Raw genomic sequence first — 26,849 nt, forward strand, 5'->3', positions numbered from 1 at the left:
TTCACACACCTCATAGAGTCCCAGCACCACTCAAAGACCGTCTCAAGCAGCAGCTGCAGGATCTCCAGGACCAAGGAGTGCTATCCCGGGTCACGGAGCCCACGCCATGGGTCAGCTCCATGGTGTGCGTTAAAAAGCCCTCTGGCGAACTCCGGATCTGCATGACCCGAAAGACCTGAACAACAACATAATGAGGGAACACTACCCCATACCCAAACGGGAAGCGATCACGAGCGAAATGGCCCGGGCTAAAATTTTCACAAAGCTTGATGCCTCGAAGGGTTTTTGGCAGGTCCAACTGGATCAGTCCAGCAGGAAGCTGTGCACCTTCAACACTCCTTTCGGTAGGTTCTGCTACAACAGAATGCCGTTTGGCATCATCTCGGCATCCGAGGTATTCCACAGAATCATGGAACAGATGTTGGAGGACATCAAAGGGGTGCGCGTCTATGTTGACGACGTCATCATCTGGTCCACCACACCACAGGTGCACATCAGTCGTCTCCAGCTTGTCTTCGCGCGGATACGGGAACACGGCCTGCGTCTCAACCGAGCCAAGTGTTCTTTCGGCCAAACTGAGCTAAAGTTTCTGGGGGACCACATATCCCGGTCGGGAGTGCGTCCGGATGCAGACAAGGTGAGCGCCATTACAGCCATGCCGCAGCCGGCAGACAAGAAAGCAGTGCTACGCTTTCATGGCATGGTCAACTTCCTGGGGAAGTTCATTCCCAACCTTGCCTCCCACACAACGGCTCTTCGCCACCTAGTCAAGAAGTCCACGGAGTTCCAGGGGCTGCCCGCACACCAGAAGGAATGGGAGGAGCTCAAAATTAAGCTCACCGCAGCCCCGGTATTGGCGTTTTTCGACACCTCTCGGGATACGAAGATCTCGACTGATGCCAGCCAGTCCGGCATTGGGGCGGTACTCCTGCAACGGGACGACACTGCATCATGGGCCCCGGTTGCCTATGCCTCGCGGGCCATGACCCCCACAGAACAGCGCTATGCGCAGATCGAGAAGGAGTGCCTGGGTTTGTTGACCAGAATAGATAAGTTCCACAATTACGTGTATGGTCTCCCCCAGTTTACCTTGGAAAACAACCATCGTTCCCTGGTCAGCATCATACATAAAGACCTGAACGAGATGACCCCTCGCCTCCAGCGCATCCTGCTCAAGCTCCGGAGGTACGACTTCCAACTGGTCTACACCCCGGGAAAGGACCTCATCATTGCGGATGCCCGATCTAGAGCAGTAAGCACACCGCCCGATTCGGAGGGGTCCGTCTGTCAAGTCGAAGCGCATGTGGCCTTCACATCGGCCAATCTGCCAGCTGACGATTCAAATTCAAGTCTGGCCTGTATTCGCCGGGAGACTGCGGCTGACCCCCTTCTACAACGTGTGATGCGCCACATGACGGGAGGGTGGCTCAAAGGACAGTGCTCACAATTCTACAATGTCCGGGACGACTTGGCCGTCATTGACGGTGTCCTCCTAAAGCTGGACCGGATTTTGATTCCACACAGCATGCACAAGCTGGTCCTCGAGCAACTGCACGAAGGCCATCTCGGGGTTGAGAAGTGCAGACGGAGGGCCCGAGAAGCTGTATATGGTGCTCAACTACCCCACCTGCCAAAGGTTTCAGCCGGCGCAACCCCCCGAGACGCTTCAGCCCCATGAGTTGGTTACGTCCCGCTGGGCGAAGGTGGGTGTGGACCTCTTTCATGCGCTTGGCAGGTACTACGTAATCATCATAGATTACTTTTCAAATTATCCAGAGGTCATACGCCTGCACGATTTAACATCGTCCGCTGTGATCAGGGCCTGCAAAGACACCTTCGCTCGCCACGGCATTCCGATGACTGTCATGTTGGAAAATGGGCCCTGTTTTGCAAGTCAAGAATGGGCTTCTTTTGCTGCTTCGTATGGCTTCACACACGTGACGTCCAGCCCTCTGCATCCCCAGTCAAATGGCAAGGCGGAAAAGTGCGTTCATATCGTCAAGCGGCTCCTCTGCAAGGCTGCTGATGCCGGATCGGATTTCTGCTTAGCCCTGCTGGCCTATCGCTCGGTCCCATTAGCCACTGGCCTCTCACCAGCCCAGCTGTTGATGGGTCGCGCCCTCAGGACCACTGTGCCATCCATTCTTGTCCCCACACTCGAACACATTCCAGTACTGCAAAGGATGCGACAGCAGCGTGCTCAGCAGAAGGTGGCACACGACACTCGGGCAACTGATCTTCCTGCCTTGGCGCCTGGAGACAACGTCCGCATACACCTACCGGAGGGTGGCTGGTCGGCAACTGCCGAAGTTCTCCAATGCGTGGCTCCCCGCTCGTTCCTGGTTCGCATGCCTGATGGCTCCATTCGCCGGCGCAATCGCCGGGCTCTTCGCCTGCTTCCGCGCTCGCTACGTGATCATACGCCTGTGCCACGCCTTCCTGTTGTTCCTGATGTCGAATTCGTGCAGCCTCCTGCCACCATGCCCATTCCTCTGCTGCCTGTGGCCAGGCCCATTCCTCAGCCGGTGGTTCCTGACCCACCCTTGAGCCGGTCAACCCAAATTCGTCGCCCACCTACTAGGCTGGACTTATGAGACTGGTTGACCATTGGACTCACTAAAAATGTTATGCCACTATGTTAATAAGTTTCTCTTTTGTCGTTACAGGAGTTTGTTTTGATGCTTTATGTTTACACTTGTTTTGTTGATGGTACAACCTCGTTGCTATGTTGCACCTGACACCTTCCTATGTATATAGTTTAGCCTCATGTACATGTTGTAGATATTGCACACACACATTCAGCTGCACTCAGTACACATTTATATTTATTACCACATAGGCACATATTCTTGTAAAAAAGGGGGGATGTCATGATATTCAGATAAGCATCATGGTGCAAACACACATACACACTGATGGACAGATCAACAGACCAATCAATACACACGCAACATCACAGCCAATCACAAGCAAGAGCAGACACACTATAAAAGGGGCAACACGACACTTCCGATTCATTCCAGCAGGAGACAGCTCAGGGCACAGAGCTCACAGCAAGCCACTCAGACATTCACCATGTGCTGAGTGCCTCTCCAGGATAGTGTTAGGACTTGGTCCACAGCTTAGAGGGTAATGTACGAACCGCAGTAACCAGTTTACAAATGTTAATATTGTTAGTAATAAAACTGAGTTGTACTTTCCGCAACCGTGTTGGTTCGTCTGTGTAGCAGAGCACCCAACACGACATCCATAACGGGGTGCTATCATTTGTGGGGGTGTAGGGTAATGCCTGTGTGTGTGGGGGTTTACATTGCCTGTGAGTGGGGTGTGTGGGGGGTCTGCAAGCTCACTTAATGATCGGGGAACTCTTTCAAAATGGCGGCCCCATCGCTGAGGAGCCAGTTTGGCCAGTGAGTTCAGCTCCCCAGTGATGAAAATAATTCTCTGGGTGTAATTTAACTAAAAGGAAACAAAGTCCCATAGCTAGCATGTTTAGCCATGTTTCGCGGCGCTTGCAGTTAAATAAGTACAGCGTCACTCATGTTAAATAACAGGGCCTGAGGAGATCGGGACGGCATTTTTAAATGGCGCCCGATCTCTGAGACACCCGACGCGGCCCCGACCCCCCCCCCCAAGCCCCAATGTGCTTTTGGAGGGAGGAGGTCCCTGCCACCCCCCCCCAATATCCAAGCATGGCACCCCGGCCCGGTCGCCACACAAAAAATGCCAGCTTTGCACCTTGGCAATGCCAACCTGGCAAACTGGCAATGCTCCTGCCAACTTGCAGAGTCACCTGGGTACATTGGTAGTGCCACGATGGCACCCAAGTGGCTCTGTCAGAGTGTCAGGCTGGCAGTGCCAGGGTGGGACCGGCAGTACAGGTACCACCCTGTCCAAAGGGCATGCACCTGGGGGCCTCCGATCCCCTGGGAGACCCCCATGAGTGTCATTCCGTCTGGTCCCCATTTGTGGGGACCAGTGCAGAACGGCGCTCGCCCGGGCTGTCCGAACCAAAGGGGATAGATCCCTACACCTCGGGTACCTCAGGAATCTGCACATTAAAGTGAGACTAGCTGTCTCACTCAAATATACAAGTTTGCTAAAAAGTGATCGCACCTATTCACGTCGCAACATCTTACGAGATCGTGTTAGATCTCTCGGGGCGTTGTGAGCCGAGCAGATCCCGGGAGCGTGGTCTCCCGGATTTTATCGACCACGCTGCTCTGCAGCGAGCTGGTTTTCAGGCATAGTGTGGCCATTGGATCGCGCCCTAAGTGTGTGCTTGGCCGAAGAGAAACTCCCCAGGGCCCAAAATAGTGACTAAGTGTGGTCAGATAACAGTGGGGAACTGCCGACAAAACCGTCAGGAAACTCCCAGCAAAACCCACCAAAATGGCACTTAGAATCATGCCCTGAATTTCAAAACATTACATAATTTTCTTTTTTTATTCTTCTTAAAAACAATTCTGATGCCTTACCAGGCAGTGGCATCAAGTACGAAGTTCAAGGCTTCATGATGTGAGCTGGTATTGTTAGCGATTAAGTTGAGAGTGAAGAATTTCTTACTTTGGTTCTTCGTAAGAATTGTTAGATTCAATTCAGCCGAACATAAATTTGCCAGTAACATACAATTTAGGGATGATTTTGGGGTTACTTACGCTCTGGTTGGATAATAGTGCCAGAAAACGAGGAAGATAGGCTGCAAGGATAGTGCAGAGACCCAGCACCAAGTTAATTGCGACATATGTGATAAAAGCTGCATCTGCACTGGAGAAGAACCTCGACAGGAGATACATCCAGGGTATTGTGGCAAATCTGAAAGATAAGTGGAAAAACAAGGCAGATGAGCAAGCAGACAAAACAATATAAATCCAACTTTTTGCAATTGTATATGAATCAAATTACTATTCATAGATTATTTATGCTTTGGCCCTCTTTGAAATCCTTTTAACTTTTTATCTCTTTCTGTCCAATTTACCTCTGAGGTTGAGTACCAAAATCACATGGGCTCTGAAAAACCACAGGGTGGTAGATCTCGATGTATGTGCTGAAATGTACCAGCACATACATCCACTGTTCATCCCACTAAAGAGACTGGAACGTCTTGCTGAAAGGTCCTGGGCTAGGGTTGGCTTGTAGAGTGAGGACGCAAGGTAACCTCAGCAGAATAAATTTACAAAGGAAGGCACATTAAAACTTCAAAAGAGGAAACTGGCTGTCCAAATTATTGGCATTTAGATAGGCCCCGATTTTGGCCCCTGGTTGTCCAGTGTGCCACTCCAGATTTGTCGCCTTTCTCCTGTCAAAGTGAGGAGAAGGCTGTCAATGTGATTGGCTCCCGTAATAATATATCGCTTCCCAAGGGACAAACTAGAGTGGATACGACAATGCTCCGCTCCTGTAGCAGTCTGTTGGGTGTGAGCCTGGCTTACAGAATAGGTCCCATTATGTTAAACCCTAATTTCAGTTTTCACTCGTGTCGATCAAGGCTGCGTTCCTGAGTTTATTAAGTCCTCTTATTTAATTCTTTTCTTATGTTGACCAGAGGAATTTATTGTAGAGTTACAGCTGAGACCTGTGCAAAGAATTGCAAGATACCAATGAGGTACTGTCAGAATTCAAAGATAAATTTGCTAAAATGTTGTGAAACAATTCATTTGTCACATAAAAGTTTGCTTTTTACAGCAAAAGCTACTGAGCTATCAACTCATTATTTTTTTGTTGGTTATGATTTCTTTATAAATATCATTCGGCTTACAGAAAATTTGAACGGGCAGGGTTTTCTGTTGGTTGTGAATAAAAAAAAAAGTAAAGTTATTCTACCTGAATAGTAGCAGTGTCTGAGAAAGCAACTGATTTTGTGCAATCTCCAAGAGTTTACAGAAAGAAAAAACACTGGGTGAAATTCTCCGTCTCGCGCCACCGTTATCGGAGTTCCCAGTGAGGCAGAGAATCCAGTGGTGGTGGAGAAAATGGGATTGATGCTGGGCGTCAAACCATTTCTGATGCTCTGGCCCCAAACTGGAGTCGGGAACTAGCCTTCTGGCCCGCACCAGCTTGGCAGGCTGGGCACCATATTCTCCAAGCTAAATTGAATGCTTAAAGGCTAAATTTAATGCAACTTTACATGGCCCACAGCTGGATTCTAGCTTCAACTTAATCCAGGGCAGGATGAAATGCCAGGGTTGAAATTAAATTAAAATAGGTGCCCGGGAACTGAGGTTTGTGTTTGAATGTGCTGGCTAGACATTCTTTGTAGCATTTCTCCATCACAATATTTTGTTTAAGCAGGTCTGTGATAACCATCAATTCAGTCGAGACAGTTTGTACCAAAGAACAGTGGCTTTAATCAACTAGATGTGTGCCAACCTGTAGCTTCTCCCGCACTGAGAGCCTGTCTCAGATCAGCCGGTTATATACCTCCTCAGAGGGGCGGAGCCACAGGCGAAGCCAACAGCAACATCAACACAACAATTCAACAGCAACAACAGTAAGTATATACAATAGTGGATGTCGATGACAATAGTAATAATAGAACAACAGTGAATATATACAATAGCCATACGTGGCTCACCACAGTCTGCAGCTCACTGAGATAGATCCATATTGGCTATGTCTCTGAGGGAACGCATTAGAAGCACCAGCCTGTACCCTCTCTACACCCATCCTCTTTGCACCCTCCCCAGCAGCGTGGAGCCTTCCCAGAGTGCATTTCACACTGGCTGCCCGTTATTTGGTAAACCAGCATGAAATTTCGCTGATCACAGCCAGAAGCACGTTTCACACCCACTTCCGAGCCCGGCAAGCGCGTGCACCTGACAGGTGAAAAATTCAGGCCCAGGTGGTGCAACCAGCCTGGTTCCTTAATGGCAGCTTGTCCTTCTTAAAGGGCTGTTGTACTGAATAATATTGGTGAATTTAAACGCCGTTATGGTCTTCTCCCTGCTGCAACTGGGGTGTTGTAACCATGACTAAAAACTAAATAAACATCTTGCTTGCTGGATCATTCAGATCTTGATCGGCATCAGCGAGAACAACTACACGGATTGAAAATCCGAGGAGAATCTGGAAATGCGATTCTCTTCGGAGTGATCGCATTTCCCGATTTTCAGGGAGGGGGGGGGGGGGAGGAACATTTGGTCAGTGCACAGGTTGGCAAATTTGTGGTGGGGGAGAGCTGGGAAAGCCTCCGATACCTCCATGGTGGTGGCTGTCGTGTTATTCACCCTGGGGTAACACGGACTGCAACACGATGCAGATAAACGATAAAGCATACACCAAACGTAGGCGTTGGTTCAATAAGATTTATTGAACTTCAGTAACGAAGCACACAGCTGCCTGTGGGGTGACTCTCTACTACTCTAAGTAAACTAACTCTAACTATCTAGACCAGGCTAGCTCTGATCCACGTGTAGAAGGTGTTGAATGATTTGTACACCCTGACTGTCACTACAGTTGTCACCAGTGGAAAGAGGCAGAGTGCTGATGCTTTGTGTGTTTTATAGTTGGAAGCCCCCCTCTGGTGTTCTGTCTGGTGATTGGTTGTGTTCTGTTCTGTATGTTGATTGGCTCACCTGGGTGTCTGTCACTGCCTGCTTTTACCTCATGATGTGCATGGGCGCATATTATGACAGTGGCTAGGGGCTGTTCAGATTCAGTCCTGATCAGAGCATCCTTTAAAAATGGCGCTCCAATCCCTTTGGAGCCGCATGCCAGCTCTATCCATGTTCCCCCTCCCCCTCTTAGAGGACAGCGCAAATCACACCCACTCTTTTTTTCTTGAAAGGGCCTCAAGATCTGTAGAGAAAACTGATCCGTGTGACTGGAGAGACACGTGCCAGTTTTCAATCTGAGCCGGACACTTGGCCAAATTCAGGTAAGATTCTGCCCATAATTACAGTTGAGCTAATAGTTTATCAATAGTCTTGTTACTCCTGTCCTTTCTTTTAATCATCTTGCAGAAAGCTATAGTTATGGTGATTCTACTGCTCGTTTGTGTTATCCATCAAGCCACTAATTGTGTGATGCATGTTAAAGTCATAGAGTCAGAGAATCATGCAGCATATATTATATTATATGCTATATATTATATGCATTAGCTCCATATATTATGCTCCAGCACTTGGCATGTTGCAGAAAACATTTTTTTTGCTTTTTCTCTCTACCCCTCCTGAATACAGGGGCTTTGAATTTCTGTTGAACAAAACAGCCTCCGCACTTCTGGCAGTTTTGGGTGGGGAGGAAGTAGAAAGTCTCTTCCAGCCTTTAAACACTGAGGCCATTTGTAATGCGCTTACCACTATCTTAGCTGAGATCAAATCACTCAGCAAAGATCAGGGATTAAATCTGGAATCTTGTTGGTATATATGGCTCAATGCCACACTATGAAGTCCCCATTTATTTTTCACAGTTTGATGAGGTGCCACTCTCTCAGTTCTTACCCAAATAAGATCAGCAGCAGTGCTGTAGCTCCTAGATTCTGATTATAAGTGAATGCTGAAAACTGGAAAGCAGCAAAGACACAAATGCACAAAACTACCGGGATCAGATAATAGACCTAGAGATAGGGATAAAAACAAAGGTTAATTGATGAGAGAAAAAAGAACTGTCCAGCAATTTCACAGGTCAGGAATATAGTTATTAGATGGTTCGATTTATTTCACTCCCTCTTTTAAACTCAAACAAACCATATATAATTTTGCTATCCTGTCCAACCCTGAACTATGCTTTAACGTATACATAATGACGTTTACTGATCTCCCCTACTTTAAACCTCTGGCTCTAATGCACTCTTACTAGCTTTGTCACCTCAAGATTTGACAACCCAAATGCTTTCCATGGTAGCTTCCCATTCTCCACCTTCAGTAAACCTCAATTTGTTCCAAACTCTGCTGTAACCATCTAATACGAATTCCATTCCCAAATTGTCCGCAATCCCAATCCTCACTGACTTCTCCTTATTTCCCAGCACATACCCTTCTGTTCTCACTCTCCTCTAAGGGCCTGCTTCACCCTCCTGTGTAATATTCCCTCCTGCTTATCTGATTTAACATTCTACATATATCTCCTTCCTTTGCTCCACCATTCAGCCTTCAGCCACCCACATTCTAGTCCCCTCCAAATTCTCTCCACATAACTCTCCATTTTAGTAATCTCATCAAGATCCATTTTTCTAACAAACTTTCGACCTGCAGTATTAATCACACCTTTCCTAACTAGGCTATTTGTCAAGCCTCTTGGGCTACCTTTTCCATTAAAGACACTATGTAAACACAAGTTTAAAGGAAATGAGCAAACCTTACCCATTGTATCTTTGGTACCATCCACCCCCCCCCCCCCCCCCCTGCCACGCCATGTAGGTTTCTGATGCTCTCCCAGCTCCTTTCCACCTCTTCCCTTTTCTTTGTGTCACCACCACCTCACTGCCCATCACCCACCATCCCACCACCTCCACACAGCACCGAGCAGCTCTTCACTAGCTGCTTACACTTCACAATATTATCCTGGTAATTGCAATATCTGATGAGACTGTGCCAGAATTCTATGTATATTAGCTTTATCCAGCAAGGCCATCCAACTGTACAGAGGTGATTGCACCGCTAAGAGGGCAGTGCATACAGTTTGTCAGCTCTGTGAGATTGTAGGAATATACTGGGGATTTTCAACAGTCCTAGTCAAGGCATCTGCTTCAGACAGTTATGCTCATGGTCCCATTTGTGGCTCAGCATCCTAACTATTAGAAATGTAATGCTTTGTAAATAGAGCATCTCAGCTCAGGAAACTGGTTTCAACCTACAACAGGGCAATTTCTTGCGAAGTAAACACAAAACATTATGAAAGTAAAGTCACCAAAGTCCCAACTGACTAAACGCTACTTTCCCATTTTAGGGGGAGAGCTGACTGGTGGTGATTTGACTTGAGGATCACCACACCTCAGGCGAGGGGCAAGATTGAGAAGAAGGGGCCTTCATGAATAACCTCAGCCGGTACAGGAATTGAACCCGCACTGCTGTCCTTATTCTGTATCACAAACCAGCTGTCTCGCCAAGTGATCTAAATCGACCCTACTATGAGTTTTTTTTTTTTTTATCATAGAATTTACAGTGCAGAAGGAGGCCATTCGGCCCATCGAGTCTGCACCGGCTCTTGGAAAGAGCGCCCTACCCAAGGTCAACACCGCCACCCTATCCCCATAACCCAGTAACCCCACCCAACACGAAGGGCAATTTTGGACACTAAGGGCAATTTATCATGGCCAATCCACCTAACCTGCACATCTTTGGACTGTGGGAGGAAACCGGAGCACCCGGAGGAAACCCACGCACACACGGGGAGGACGTGCAGACTCTGCACAGACAGTGACCCAAGCCGGAATCGAACCCGGGACCCTGGAGCTGTGAAGCAATTGTGCTATCCACAAGGCCACCGTGCTGCCCATGAGTTGGAAAGCATTCTGAGGAAATTTCTTACAGATTACTGAGTCAAGAAGAATATTTGAACATAAACAGTAATGAAAGAAAGAGTGATGGTTAACATAGATCAAGAAAAACTTCATATATCCATACCATATCATACAAGAAGTTTGTGATCCAATATACTCTGCAGCCTAGACCGGAGATGTGTTGTAATCTTTTCTGCCCAGTAACTCTGTCTTGTACAATGTATCCACCAATACTTGCTGTTAGAACAGAAAATCCCAGAAGAATGCAGAATGCCACTCCACATTGGCGAAGATTCTCCATTCTTGAGAAAACAAAGTAGCATGAAAATGATTCACAATGTTATACACAATGTTATTTAAACTATGTCAATTTACGTCAAATTAATAAATATCAATAAATCAAACAACTGAGTCGGAGCTTGTGATGAATAAGGTAAGGTAGCATAGTGATTGCACTAATAATCCAGAGACCTGGACTAATTATCTTAAGGTATGAGTCGAAATCCCAATATGGCAGCTGTGGAATTTAAATTTAATTAAAATAAATTTGGAGTAAATAGCTAGTGTTAGTAATTGTGTTTCATGACACTGCCAGTTTGTTGTAAAAGCTCACCTGGTTCTAAACAAATCTTTGAGGGAAGGGAGTAATATTAGCATGTGTAGGCCCTTTGAGTCAGCTCCATCATTCAATAATTTCTGATCTTCTACCTCAACTCTACCTTGCTGGGCTATCCCCATATCACTTAATTCCCTTAATACTTATAAATCTATCAACCACAATCTTGTGTATATTCAATGATTGAGCATCCATAGTTCTAGGGGTAGGGCATTACAATGATTTACAATGCTCTGAGTGAAGGGATTTTTCCTTTTCTCTGTCCTAAATAGTCAACGTCCAATCCTGAGGTTGTAACCCCGAATTCTAGATTATTCAGCCAATGGAACACCCTCCCAGATTCTACCCTGTCAAGCCTCTTTCGAATGCTATGTTTCCAATTATTTCTTCTAAATTCCAGATAATATAGACCTAATCTACCCAATCATTCCCCACTGGACAATTCTTTTGCACACGAACAAATCTTCTGAACATTTTTTTCACTCTCTCTCAGGCAAGTATATCCTTCTTTAGGTTAGCAGACCAACATGCACATGGCAACAATTGTGGTAGGGCTTCCTTACTTTCATATTCCAACCCCTTTGGAATAAAGGCTAACATAGCATTGGCTTCCTATTTGCTTTCTGTTCCTGCAAGTTAACGTTTTGTGTTCGTATACAAAGCCCCTTATAATAATAATCTTTATTGTCACAAGTAGGCTTACATTAACATGCAATGAACTGTGAAAAGCCCCTTGTTGCAACATTCCGGCGCTGTTTGGGTACACAGTGGGAGAATTCAGAATGTCCAATTTACCTAACAGCATGGGCGGGATTCTCCGAAATGGAGACAGATTGTTTGCGACGTCTTGAACACCGTTGCGTTTCACGGCAGAGTGGAATGGGCACGGGCACTACCAATTCGGGCCCCCACAGGGGGCCAGCACGGCGCTGGAGTGGTTCACGCCACTCCAGCCCCCCTTCCTGGTGCCAACTGGGCGCCGCACCAACCCGTGCATGCGCAGTAGCACCGCACCAGCCCGCGAATGCGTGGGGGACTTCCTCAACGCGCCGGCCCCAACGCAACATGGCGTGGGGGTTCAGGGGCCGGCTATGTAATAAAATATGGGTGGGGCTGGAGAGGCCGCCCGCCGATTGGTGGACCCCGATTGTGGGCCAGACCCCATCGGAGGCCCCCCCTCCGGTGAAGGAGCGCTTTTCCCCACCCCACAGGCCGCCCCTATGTGCAGAGTTCCCGCCGGCTGCGTGCAGGTGTGAACGGCGTCGGCGGGACTCTGCCGTTTCCGCGCGGTCGCTCTGCCCATCAAGGCCGGAGAATCAGCGGCCCGGCCGCAGACGGCGGCCCGCAACCGGCGCCACGGCAAATGTGGCGGCGCAAATGGCGCCGATTCCCCGCTCCTCGGAGAATCGCCGCCGGCGTCGCTCCGGGAAAAAATGGCGCGAATGGCGATTCTCCCATACAGCGCGGCATGGGAGAATCCCGCCCCATGTCTTTCGGGACTTGTGGGAGGAAACTGGAGCACCCGGAGAAAACCCACGCAGACACGGGGAGAACGTGCAGACACCGCACAGACAGTGACCCAAGCCAGGAATCGAACCTAGGACCCTGGTGCTGTGAAGCAACAGTACTAACCACTATGCTACAGTGCCAACCTTTGCACGCCCTTTCACATTAAAGAAATTCTGCTTGGCTACATTCCGACCAAAGCGGATAACTTCATACTTACATTGCATTCTTTCTGGCATGTTCTTACCTGCTTACTTCACCTGTCCTCACAGCTTACCTTTCCGCCTAATTTTGTATTTTCAGCAAACCTGGGTACATTCCACTCGGTCCTCTCATCTAAGTCATTGGTACAGATTCTGAATATCTGAGGTCTAAGTACTGATCTTTACCCGACTACTTATATACAATCAATCCAAAAATGAGCTGTTTATTCTTACTGTCTGTCATATCCATTAACTAATCCTCAGTTCATGCTAACACATTACCCACCATGAGTCCTAATTTGATGTAATAACCTCTTGTATGGTATCTTATCAAATGCTTTTTGAAAATCCAAATACCCTGGGCGGGATTCTCCACCCCCACGCCGAAGTGGCCGCGCCGCCGTGAACGGCGTCGAGGTTCACGACGGCGCGGAACGGCCCCGGTCCCGACCGATTCAGGCCCTGACAATGGGCCAGTATCGGGGCCGCGTCATCTACCCGCGCCAGGCCTTGTCGCCCACGTAAAAGCAGCGCCGAATCGATGACGCGGCCGGCGCCGCATAACGGACGTCTCCACGCATGCGCGGGTTGGCCGGCGCCATGCGTGGTTGCCGTCCTGCCCAAATCCGCCCCGCAAGAAGATGGGGGACAGATCTTGCGGGGCCGCGGAAGGAAGGAGGTCCTCCTTCAGAGAGGATGGCCCGACGATCGGCAGGCACCTATCACGGGCCACCCCACATTCAAGGTGAAGCCCGGTGCAGGATCCCCCCTCGCCCCCCCACAGGCCGCCCCCCCAGCGTTCACGCACCGCCCATGACTGTAGCGACCAGGTGTGGACGGCGCTGGGGGGAACCCGCCGTTTTGGCCTGGCTGCTCGGCCCATCCGGGCCTCAGAATTGCGGGGGTGCCGGAGAATCGCCATTTTGGGTATCTCCGGCGATTCTCCGGCCCGCGAAACTCGACCGGGCCGTTCCCGCCGCTTGGGAGAATCGCGGGAGGGCGTCGGACCGGCGTCCCCGGAATTTTCGGCGGCCCAGGCGATTCTCCCAACCGGCATGGGAGTGGAGAATCGTGCCCCCTATATCCACATGTTTACCCCTCATTTAGTTTGTTACAATCTCTTAGAATCTATTTGTCATGATTTCTCTTTCATAACTCCATGTTTTTATTTTTTAAATTATTTTTATTTAAATTTTTTGTCAAAAACATAATTTTTGCATAACCGTGCACAACCATTAACATAACAAAATGAAATAAAAGTTACCCATATATACAAAGAAAAGAACAATACAACGTAATGATTCCCCCCCGTCCCCCGGGATGCTGCCGAACATTACTGCTCCCCTAGAAAGTCGAGGAAAGGCTGCTATCTCCGAGAGAACCCCGCCATGGACCCTCTTAAGGCAAACTTTATTTTCTCGAGACTGAGAAACCCAGCCATGTCACTAACCCAGGTCTCTACAATCGGGGGCTTCGAGTCCCTCCATATTAAAAGGATCTGTCTCCGGGCTACCAGGGAGGCAAAGGCCAATATGTCGGCCTCTTTCACTCCCTGAACTCCCGGATTGTCTGACACACCAAAGATCGCTATCTCTGGACTCAGCACCACCCGCGTGTCTAAGATCTTGGACATTGCCTTCGCAAAACCCTGCCAGAATCCCGTAAGAGCCAGGCATGCCCCGAACATATGGATATGGTCTGCAGGGCTTCCTGCACCTAGCACATTTATCCTCAAGCCCAAAGAGCTTGCTCATCCTTGTTGCTGTCATGTGTGCCCGGTGGACCACCTTAAACTGGATTAAACTAAGCCTGGCACATGATGAGGAGGAATTGACCCTGTTTAGGGCATCCGCCCACAGGCCCGCATCTAGCTCCCCGCCTAGCTCCTCCTCCCATTTGCCCTTAAGTTCCTCGACTGGGGCTTTCTCCGCCTCTTGAAGTTCCTGGTAGATGTCCGACACCTTCCCCTCCACTACCCGGGTGCCGGAGACCATCCTATCCTGTATCCTGCGTGGGGGTAGCAGCGGAAATGACACCACCTGTTTTTTCAGAAAGGCGCGTACCTGAAGGTATCTGAAAGCATTTCCAGGGGGCAAACTGAATTTCTCCTCCAGCGCTTTCAGGCTGGGAAAGGTCCCATCTATGAACAGGTCCCCACCTTTTAATGCCTGCCCTATGCCAGCTTTGAAACCCTCCGTCTATCTTGCCCGGGACAAATCTGTGATTATTGTGTATCGGGGCCCAGACTGAGGCTCCCTCCACCCCCCTGTGCCTTCTCCACTGACCCCAGATCTTTAATGCCGCCACCACCACCGGACTGGAGGAGTAGCGGGCTGGCGAGAACGGCAGAGGTGCCATTACAAGTGCCCCTAGGCTGGTACCTTTGCATGAGGCCACCTCTAACCGCTCCCATGTCGACCCCTCCCTCAATACCCATTTCCTAATCATGGCTATGTTAGCCGCCCAATAGTAGCTGCAAAAGTTCGGCAGTGCCAGCCCCATACCTCCATGTTGACTTTGCCTAATTGTATCTTGATCTTTTTGCTATCCTGAATAATAAAATCTACTATTTTCCTGCTGCTGATGTCAGGCTAATTGGCCTATGTATCCCCATTTCTCTCACCCTCCTTTCATGAATAGTAGGTTTGCCACCTTCCAAGCCATGGTGCCTGTGCTAGAATCTACAGAATTCAAAACCAATCAGTCAACGATCCCTATAGATCTTTTAAAAGCTGAGGATGAAGGTCATTAAGTCCAAGGAATTTGTCAACTTTTGGTCCCATTTATTTTTCCAGTGCCACATCTTTGCGAATACTAATTTATTTAAGTTCTTCATTATAATTGACTCTTAGTTCCCCATTTTTTCCTGAATGTTTTTGTAATTTCTACTATGAGGACAGACAAAGGGTGCTATTCTCCAGAACCATGACTAAGCGCTCCCGCCAGAGTGATTCCCATTGGTGCTAGGAGCAACCCTGACGTGCCATGCCACTGAATTGCACTGAATCACCTCTTCAGTGCAATTACATGGCATACCGGGGTCCAAGCTGCAACTGAGAGGGATGGGATCTAATCTCTCTGACAGATCCTGCACTCTGAGATCAGAGTACCCTTTTTAAAGGGCGTTTCGATCTCAAAAAGCGGCTGCAGCACCCCCTACTCCCCAGCTCGCTGGTAAGGGCTCTCCCCCAGAACACCTCTCCCCCCCACCCCCCACCCCCAGCCACAAGGCAACACATACAGCTGCACCTTTCAGGAAGCACTTGTGAATAAAGATGCAGCCTTGTAAAAAAAAAACTATGGGTTAGAAAAACAACTGCTCTCTTAAGTTAATGCATCCCTGCAGAGCTATCTAAATAAACAATCAGAATCTTCCTTTTGAAATTGCCTTAATCTGTCAATCACAAAGCTTTTAGCAGAAAATGAAGCATGCAATTGAATGTAAACAATGCAGATCAAAGCTTTCAGCCTTCGAGGCATACACACTTTAAAGGAAAATGATGTTGGGAAATCCACTTCAAAAGGTTTCCACCACATTATAGGGATTACCTTTGCCTTCATCATACAGAATGTTTAGCTTGACCTACTGACAGACATTTTAAAGGATTTAGGCATACTGATGGGAACACTTTCTCTTTATTATGAGGGATCTGTATTTCTGAGATACTGAGTGACTATTTAAATGGTGCAGGGGTACATATGAGAACACTTTCATTTCACTGTGATTGTCTGTTTAAAGAGTTTAAAGGTTGAAGATGTGGATAGCAGCCAAATGAGTCCCATCCCAGGAAAGAATCCCGATCTGAGCCCCACCAGCCCAGCACTAGCCCCCAGATCTCGACATCCCATAAAGAATCCCCCTCGGAGTCAATTGATGGGAGTGTACTTACCCTCTTGCCATCAGGTCCACGTTCTTAAATACTTGCCCCAAATCACACCAGCAGGACCCCCAGCTTGGCTGGGGGAAGCGTTGTGGTCTGGAGGTGACTCAGGCTTCTACCCCATTAATCACATTCAAATTAATGCTGATTAGTGCTTTGCATGTTCCTGCTGCTTCGGGGCGGGAATCTCGTTATGGCCGACAAGGCGGCCCCGGAGATTCTCGGCGGGTCTGACGCCCTCCGCAAATCCCAATTTTGGCCCAGCGTGTTATTCTGTGGCCAATCATGGATCTCGATTCTAGCGGGTAGACCCAAGGGAATCTTGGCCACAATGTATCAATTTAATTCCTCCATCAGTTTTTCATTCTCCAGAACAGTTTCTCATGTCTTTGCCGCTAATGGGCCCACACTTACTTTCTCTAATCTCTCTCGTTTTACATATCCATGGAAGATTTTAGAATCTTTTTATGTCTCTTGTTGGTGTATTCACAGATTTCCCTCTGTCAATTTTCGGTCATCCTTTCCTAAATTCTAAAGTTCTCTGAATCCTCAGGCTTACCGGTCCTTTTGGCAGCATTGTAAACCACTTCACTTAAACTCATACAATCTTTAACTTCTCCTGATAACCACAGTTGGGTTGCTTTTCCTGTGCTACTCTCATCCCTTAAGAAGATGTATATTTGTTGCAAATCATAAATTCTTTAAAATATTGCCATTGCTTATCGACCATCATATGTTTTAATATAGTTTTCCAAGTTATCTTAGCCAACTCATCCCTCAATCCTGTGTAATTTGTTTTGGTCAGATTTAAGACCTAGGTTTTAGAGTTAATTAATTAATTTTGGAATTTAACATAAAACTTGTTCATATGTCACTGTTCCCTAAAGGTCCATTTCCCTTCTCATTCCCCAATAGTAAATCCAAAATGGCTCGTTCCCTATGAATTCAAAAAGGCAGCTCAAATTATCTTTTAAAAGGCAATTAAAGACAGGCAAGGAATAATAATAAGAATTTTTTATTGTCACAAGTAGGCTTCAATGAAGTTACTGTGAAAAGCCACATTCCGGTGCCTGTTCCAGTACACAGAGGGAGAATTCAGAATTCTCACAGCCGGTACGGGAATTGAACCCGTGCTGATGGCACGTTCTGCATTACAAGCCATCTGTCTAGCCTACTGAGCTAAACCAGCCTTTCCAACAACACCCACATTACAAGAATGAATAACAAAAATGATGATCACAGGAAACATGTTGGAAATCACGTCACTGCACATGCAACTTTCTACTACATTCTTCCTGCAACTAATTGTTCATGCTAGGTGTGCAAAAATGCAGAATCAACACTACAGGCAGTGCAAAGAAAATGATATCAGTGGTATGCTCTTGTCACTTGCTATGTCATTATTCTTTCTCACCCGATTCCATGCAGAGTTGCTTTAATAGTAATTTGTCTGCCATGACACTTTCAGTGACCATGGGCCAAGTTTAAACACTGAATTGAACGTTTAACCCTCTCAGACTGTACATGAATTTACTATGGTTCACCAGACTTGTTCCCAGGCTTCGAGGACTGTCCTAGAAAGAGACATTTAGGAAACTAGGCCAGCATTCTCTAGAGTTTCAAAGAATGAGAAGTGACCCCATTGAAAGCTACAAAATATTTAAATAGATATACAGAGCAGGTAAGATATTTGCCCTGGTTGGGGAGTCGAGAAACAGGGGACACAATGTCAAATTAGGGAGAAAGCCACTGAGGGCCGAGATTTAAAAAAATTATTTTACTCAGATGGTTGAGAATATTTGGAATTCTCTACCCCAGAGAGTTGTTGAAGCTCAGTCATTCAGACTGAGTTTAAAGCTGCGATTGATAGATTTCAAAATACCAATGACATAAAGGGATATGGGGATAATGTTGCAAAAACGCATTGAAGTGGATAATCAGCCATAATCATATTGAATGATGGAGCAGGCTCGCTGGGCTGAATGGCCTTCTCCTACTACTATGTTCCTATAGCTTGGCTCAGAGAATATGAGGTGACGTGGGGGTGCGCAGTGGGGCATTGTTTGGCAAAGGGGTATGAAGAGCTATCAGAGGTGTGCAGAAGTATGTAGAGGTGGAGAGGTAATGAGGGGCCATGGGGGTGGGTAGCTGGGTATAGGTTGGCATGGAGGTGTGAGGGGCCATGGTGGGGTGGGTCGATGAATGTCACAGGTTGCATGGAGGGCATGAGGGGCCAAGGCGATTGGTGGAGCGCACCTGGTGGTATGGATAGAGAACAAGGCATGTGTGGGGTGGATGAAGGTGTGTGGCAGATGAGGGTTGCTTTATAGTTTTCTGTTATTCTAAAACTTCGATACAGTGCTGGTGCACAAAGGCAGGCTTCCCGCCCAGCCAAGTTCCACATCCGGTATTCTCCGCACTTGTTCGGAGGTCTCACTCCTAATATAGCCCACAACCCTGGACTACAATCTGACATTCATTCGGACATTTTTAGAAGTCGGATTCGTAGAGCTGGGAATTCTCCATACTCTACACACCTGATGCGTGAATGAAAATCAAAGGGCGATGTCGAGAAAAGAGGCCTCAAGACCGTCAACAGAAATGGTGGCTTTTTCTGCCATGTAGTGCAGGACTTTGATGAAAAGGATGGGCAGAGATCCACAACATACTACCGGCAAAGGCATCTGACTTGCCATCAGTTCAGTGATTCGATGTGGCAGGTGCCATTTTGAAAGCCCGTCCCAGTGCACAGTGAGCACACCAGGAAATAATCTTCACATAAGTGCACCCCGTGGCATTACCATGGCATCAAAGTAAATCCCCGGCATTATGCTCTCACCCCCCCCCCCCCACTACACCCGGAGCACTGTGCTCACCTTGGAACTAATCTGGATACCTCGCCAGCTGCAGCCCTTCTGAGGCTAGTTGGTCTTCAAAATCATCACCCCACCATGGATGCGATTTTTGCCATGATAATGAGAAACTAATTTCTTACAATGAGGTTCCCAACATTTAAGGGTGGGAAACACTGCCCGACACTGATGGGGGAGGAGATGATCACTTCCTTCTTTTATATCTGTATGAAACGTGACTTTGTCCGTCTCGCGATATTTTCCACTCTCATGGTCAAATCCCCCTGACGTGAAAAGGAATGAAAAGTCCAGGCCTAATTCTTAATTACTGAGACTACCATCATTAATAAATATTCCTATTTATGGGTATAGCACAGGACACCTGTGATACAAGCTCACAAAGTCAACACCTCACCTCAACTTATAAATATTAATACTCTGAGCTTAACGCATTGTACTGAGCAAATTTCCTTTTGTATATTTATCTACAGGCTGCATTGTAGAATATTTAAAGTAACTCACATTTTTTCACCATCTGGAAGAGATCCTCGATAAGGATGGCTGTAGAGTGTAATTCCTAATAAAGAATATGTGTACATATAATTCACATGTATCACTGAGACATACTTGATTAATTAAAACATTCTGATTAGAAGATGAATCGACAAATTGAAATAACAGGGTCAACACCATGGTCAGTACTCAAGCAATGGGTTACAGTTTCAATCCACTGAGGGAGATGTGCATTCGGCTGCTCAGTAATCTTCCCGAATATGTTTCAAAGCAGGAAAAGTGGAATCCGATCAATCTTTGCCTTCTCATCATAGAATGCAGGGGGGGCGGTGGAGCAGTGGTATTGTCCCTGGGATGAGTAATCCAGAAACTCAGTGTAATGCTCGAGGGACCGGGGTTCAAATCCCACCAGGGCAAATGGTGGAATTTGAATTCAATAAAAATCTGGAATGAAACCATTGTTGACTGTTATAAAAAAACCTATCTGGTTCACTAATGCCCTTTAGGGAAGGAAATGTATTGCCCTTGCTTGGTCCGGCCTACATTTGACCTGTGACCTGCAGTAATGTGGTTAATCTGTAAGTGCCCTCTGAAATGGCAGATCCCTTGAAAGAATTTGGAAAAAAAATGAAATGAACAAATTATCTTCAAAAACAAAAAGAGAATTATTATTGCTTCCTTGATTTTGTTCTCACCCTTCTTCTCTTTTCAGTATGAATGTCAGTTTTCACTGGCAAGTGAATGCTGGAAGTTTGTGCTGTTGCTATCATTGCTTTCATTGACTTATACATAGGGCGGGATTCTCCACCCGAGGTCAATGGACATTTCCATGGTCCACGTCCCACCCGTGGCGATCTTGCAGCGGGCGGGGTGGAAGAATCCAGCCGATAATTCCAGCAGGGATTGCAGTGATAAGGTGTTGAAATGTTGAGGCCATTTTGGGGTTTTACTGGTATCCTGAAGAACTAACTTAGCATGGGTCAGAGTCAGTAAGATATACCGTAGACCTCCACCCATATCTCTGCTCTGCATTGTGAGCTTAACACTCCTTTGTTAAAGAGATGTACTAGAAGTTCAGAGTAACCAAATGGATCCAGGGTCCTGTATCAATTCATCTTTATGGTGATGGGCAATAAGCAGTAGGGCATCAGCAAGGGTAACACATTACTGACCTCACCATTGATACAGACTGCCTTTTGTCAACAAGGAAGTTAAGCATTTTTTGCATTTAGCCACTTTTTGAAGACAATAAAGTTAAGGCAGACATTAAGGACGATGGAATGTGCAGCAAACCACACTTTTCCACTATTATATACATGCAGCGGCGTTGACCAGTGGTGAACACTGCACATCAACCCCATCAAGGGCTGAAGAAATAAATGTGGCTCCTTTTACAATGCAGTTCCATGTCCAGTCAAGGTCACCTAAAATTGGCAATTAAATGAAATAAATTTAGCTGAAGAACTAGGCATTAAAAAAAAAACGTTTGTGTGGCTTATAAATGCTCACTTCTTGAGAAACATTTATCACACGTCAAATTCTTTAGGTCATTTCCTATCTGGACAAAAAAATAATCAAGTGATAAAATACTTACCAAGAAACAAAAAAGGATGCTGTATCAGGCATCAGTCTGTGATTTGGGAAGCTGAGAGGAACAGCAGTTTTGTGCATCCTCTCCTCCCTTCAACCGACCAATGATAGTTGTACCTTCAGCTGCTGAGAACCCATGCTCTAGAATTCCCTTACTAAACTGCTCTACCATTCCATTATCTTTTCCGATACTTTAAGACCATTCAGAAAGCTCACCTCTTTGACAAGCTTTGAATCACCCATTCTAATATCACCTCCTTCAAATTGGCATTCAATCTTTTTTAATATGACTATGAATTTCGTTGGCACATTATTTTCTATGTTAAATTCATTATATAAATCTAGGTTGTTGCAATACATAAAATGTACTTCACCAGGTAAGCTCCTGTACTGTAGCAATATTTCATGGTGCCACCCAAGATACAATTGAGAATGTATACATTTTACCAACATTATTCCTTCAAATATGCTTTTATTTATCATACCGTATTGTGTCCAGTCAACGCCTGGTGGTAGGTTGGCCCAGAGGATGAAATTATTGAGTTGATTCAGGGAGGCTGGTTCTGAGTGATAGTACAATTGGTTGTACCAAACCTGTGAGGAAATGGTAACTATCAATAATAGTACTTTTCATAGATATGATTCTTATTATTTATACTACAGAATCAAACAGTTAATAATCATAAACAAAGAGATTTCCAATCACCTAGCCATGCACGACAAGATGGTTAGAACATAAGAACTAGGAGCAGGAGTAGGCCATCTGGCCCCTCGAGCCTGCTCCGCCATTCAATGAGATCATGGCTGATCTTTTGTTGACCCAGCTCCACTTTCCGGCCCGAACACCATAACCCTTAATCCCTTTATTCTTCAAAAACGATCTATCTTTATCTTAAAAACATTTAATGAAGGAGCCTCAACTGCTTCACTGGGCAAGGAATTCCATAGATTCACAACCCTTTGGGTGAAGAAGTTCCTCCTTAACTCAGTCCTAAATCTACTTCCCAGTATTTTGAGGCTATGCCCCCCAGTTCTGCTTTCACCCGCTAGTGGAAAAAACCTGTCCGCATCTATCCTATCTATTCCCTTCTTAACTTTATATGTTTCTATAAGATCCCCCCCCCCCCCCCGTATCCTTCCAAATTCCAACAAGTTAAGTCCCAGTCTCCTCAACCTCTCCTCGTAATCCAACCCCTTCAACTCTGGGATTAACCTAGTGAATCTCCTCTGCACACCCTCCAGCGCCACTACGTCCTTTCTCAGATAAGGAGACAAAAACTGAACACAATATTCCAGATGTGGCCTCACTAACACCTTATACAATTGCAGCATAACCTCCCTAGTCTTAAACTCCATCCCTCTAGCAATGAAGGACAAAACTCAATTTGCCTTCTTAATCACCTGTAAATCAACCTTTTGCGACTCATGCACTAGCACCCAGGTCTCTCTGCACAGCAGCATGTTTTAATATTTTATCATTTAAATAATAATCCCTTTTTCTGTTATTCCTACCAAAACAGATAACCTCACATTTGTCACCATTGTATTCCATCTGCCAGACTTTAGCCCATTCACTTAACCTATCCAAATCCCTCTGCAGACTTCCGGTATCCTCTGCACTTTTTGCTTAACCACTCATCGTAGTGTCGTCTGCAAACTCGGACACATTGCACTTGGTCCCCAACTCCAAATCATCTATGTAAATTGTGAACAATTGTGGGCCCAACACTGATCCCTGAGGGACACCACTAGCTACTGATTGCCAACCAGAGAAACACCCATTAATCCCCACTCTTTGCTTTCTATTAATTAGCCAATCCTCTATCCATGCTACTACTTTACCCTTAATGCCATGCATCTTTATCTTATGCAGCAACCTTTTGTGTGGCACCTTGTCAAAAGCTTTCTGGAAATTCAGATATACCACATCCATTGGCTCCCCGTTATCTACCACACTGGTAATGTCCTCAAAAAATTTCACTAAATTAGTTAGGCACGACCTGCCCTTTATGAACCCATGCTGCGTCTGCCCAATGGGACAATTTCCATCCAGATGCCTCGCTATTTCTTCCTTGATGATAGATTCCAGCATTTACCCTCCTTCCGAAGTTAAGCTCACTGGCCTATAATTACCTGCTTTCTGTCCACCTCCTTTTTTAAACAATGATGTCACGTTTGCTATTTTCCAATCCACCGGGACCACCCCAGAGTCTAGTGAATTTTGGTAAATTATCACTACTGCATTTGCAATTTCCCTAGCCATCTCTTTTAGCACTCTGGGATGCATTCCATCAGGGCCAGGAGACTTGTCTACCTTTAGCCCCATTAGCTTGCCCATCACTACCTCCTTAGTGATAACAATCATCTCAAGGTCCTCACCTGTCATAGCCTCATTTCCATCAGTCACTGGCATGTTATTTGTGTCTTCCACTGTGAAGACCGACCCAAAAATCCTGTTCAGTTCCTCAGCCATTTCCTCATCTCCCATTATTAAATCTCCCTTCTCATCCTCTAAAGGACCAATATTTACCTTAGCCACTCTTTTTTGTTTTATTATCTGTTTTTATATTCTGAGCAAGTTTACTCTCATAATCTATCTTACTCTTCTTTATAGCTTTTTTAGTAGCTTTCAGTTGCCCCCTAAAGATTTCCCAGTCCTCTAGTCTCCCACTAATCTTTGCCACTTTGTATGCTTTTTCCTTCAATTTGATACTCTCCCTTATTTCCTTAGATGTCCATGGTTGATTTTCCCTCTTTCTACCATCCTTCCTTTTTGTTGGTTTCAACCTTTGCTGAGCATTGTGAAAAATCGCTTGGAAGGTTCTCCACTGTTCCTCAACTGTTTCACTATAAAGTCTTTGCTCCCAGTCTACCTTAGCTAGTTCTTCTCTCATCCAATTGTAATCTCCTTTGTTTAAGCACAAAACACTAGTGTTTGATTTTACCTTCTCACCCTCCATCTGTATTTTAAATTCCACCATATTGTGATCGCTCCTTCCTAGAGGATCCCTAACTATGAGATAATTAATTAATCCTGTCTCATTACACAGGACCGGATCTAGGACCGCTTGTTCCCTCGTAGGTTCCATTACATTCTGTTCAATGAAACTATCGCGGATACATTCTATAAACTCCTCCTCAAGGCTGCCTTGATAGACCTGGTTGAACCAGTCGACATTTAGATTAAAATCCCCCATGATAGCTGCTGTACCATTTCTACATGCATCTCACAGTACTCACGGACTTGAATATCCCTCACCTCACAGATGTAATGTGTCTAATTTGGTGATTTGAAACTCTAAAAATAGGTGTAATATGTGTTATAATATGGGGCGGGATTCTCCGACCCCCCGCCAGGTCTGAGAATCGCCGGGGGCTGGCGTGAATCCCGTCCCCACCGGTTGCCGAATTCTCCAGCACGGATATTCGGCGGGGGCGGGAATCATGCCGCGCCAGTCGGCGGCTCCCCCCCCCCCCTGGCGATTCTCCAGCCTGTGATGGGCCGAAGTCCCGCTGCTGGAATGTCTCTCCCGCCGGCGAGAATCAAACCACCTCCCTTCCCGGCGGGACTAGGTGGCGTGGGCGGGCTCCGGGGTCCTGGGGGGGGGCGCGGGGTGATCTGGCCCCTGGTGGTGCCCCGACGGTGGCCTGGCCCGCGATCGGGGCCCACCGATCCGCGGGCGGGCCTGTGCCGTGGGGGCACTCTTTTCCCTCCACCTCGGCCACAGCCCTCACCATGGCCGATGCGTAAGAGACACCCCCCCTGCGCAGGGATGACGTCAGCAGCCGCTGACGCTCCCGCACATGCGCTGACTTCGGCCCCGGCTGGCGTGGCGCCAAAGGCCTTTCCCGCCGGCCGGCATCGCACCAACCACTCTGGCGCGGGCCTATCCCCTAAAGGTGAGGGCTTGGCCCCGAAAGTTGCGGAGAAATCCGCACCTTTGGGGCGACCCGACGCCGGAGTGGTTCACGCCACTCCATCCCGCCGGGACCCCCCGCCCCGCCGGGTAGGGGAGAATGCCGCCCCAGATGTCCTATATGTCACTCCTAGTCTAATAGAATATAGAATCTTGGGCGGGATTCTGCCCTACCCGGCGGGATGGGGCGTGAACCACTCCAGCGTCGGGCCGCCCCAAAGGTGCGGATCCGCACCTTTAGGGGCCAAGCCATAACCTTTAGGGGCTAGGCCCGCGCCGTAGTGGTTGCCATCCCGCCGACTGGCGTGGAAGGCCTTTGGCGCCATGCCAGCCGGGGCCGAAGGGACAAAACATATGATTTGTTATGCTCTTGACGTAGCATAAGCTGCTTCCTTGATGTGCACTCTGACAAAGGAAGGTTCAGACTTGGAAATAGCTTTAACTCGTTTAATAAACTAATAACAATTCTCCTACTTGGATTTGACTCTACTGTTAATTCTGTGATTGCTACTCAGACTGACGAACCAGTCTGTGTCATGTTGGGTGCTCTGCTACACAGACGAACCAACACGGTTGCGGATGGTACAACTCAGTTTTATTACTAACAATATTTACAATGGTAAACTGGTTACTGTGGTTCGTTCATTACCCTTGAATCTGTGGACCTATCCCTAACACTATCTTGGAGTGGCACTCAGCACATGGTGGATGTCTGAGTGGCTTGCTGTGAGCTCTGTGCCCTGAGCTGTCTCCTGCTGGAATGAGTGGGAAGTGTCGTGTTCCCCATTTTATAGTGTGTATGCTCTTGCCTGTGATTGGCTATGGTGTTGTGTGTGTATTGATTGGTCTGTTGATCTGTCCATCAGTATGTATGTATGTTTGCACCATGATGTTTACCTGAATATCATGACAGTCTGCTACAATCCACGTGGTGGGTATTATGTTCAATCATCCCTATGTCTGTACTCATTGAGTGTCTCCACTGGAAAGAGATTGAGCATGTGTGCTGTGTCCTTTTATATGGGTTGGTGTAATGCCCTCCTGTGGTAGTGTCACCTCTGTGTGTATCGTGACTGCCCATTGGTCATGTTCTATCTTACTGACCTATTGGTTGACTGTCTGTGTGTCATGTCTCTGGTGCTCCCTCTAGTGTCTAGCTAGGTGTAGTGTATGTACATTAACCCTTTGTGTACTTACAGTGATGTATATCACCACAGTGACCACTTCAAAAATCTCTATCAAGTTAGTGAGACACGACCTCCCCATCACAAAACCGTGCTGCCTCTCGCTAATACATCCATTTGCTTCCAAATGGGAGTAGATCCTGTCT

The 26,849-nt window shown here is 46.9% G+C and overlaps 1 protein-coding gene across 1 annotated transcript in view; it reads right to left on the reverse strand.

Annotated features, from left to right (window-relative positions):
* Positions 1-26,849, reverse strand: part of LOC140425056 (ATP-binding cassette sub-family A member 13-like) — a 505,398-nt gene that overhangs the window by 52,167 nt on the left and 426,382 nt on the right. The window contains exons 47-51 of the mRNA XM_072508872.1: positions 22,088-22,196; positions 20,022-20,076; positions 10,566-10,743; positions 8,442-8,557; positions 4,659-4,815 (exon numbers count right to left, since the gene is read on the reverse strand). Coding sequence (XP_072364973.1) covers positions 4,659-4,815; positions 8,442-8,557; positions 10,566-10,743; positions 20,022-20,076; positions 22,088-22,196 — 615 coding nt within the window. The remainder of the gene's footprint in view (positions 1-4,658; positions 4,816-8,441; positions 8,558-10,565; positions 10,744-20,021; positions 20,077-22,087; positions 22,197-26,849) is intronic.

The sequence above is a fragment of the Scyliorhinus torazame genome, chromosome 6 (assembly GCF_047496885.1).
Source record: "Scyliorhinus torazame isolate Kashiwa2021f chromosome 6, sScyTor2.1, whole genome shotgun sequence".
NCBI classification, from domain to species: domain Eukaryota; kingdom Metazoa; phylum Chordata; class Chondrichthyes; order Carcharhiniformes; family Scyliorhinidae; genus Scyliorhinus; species Scyliorhinus torazame.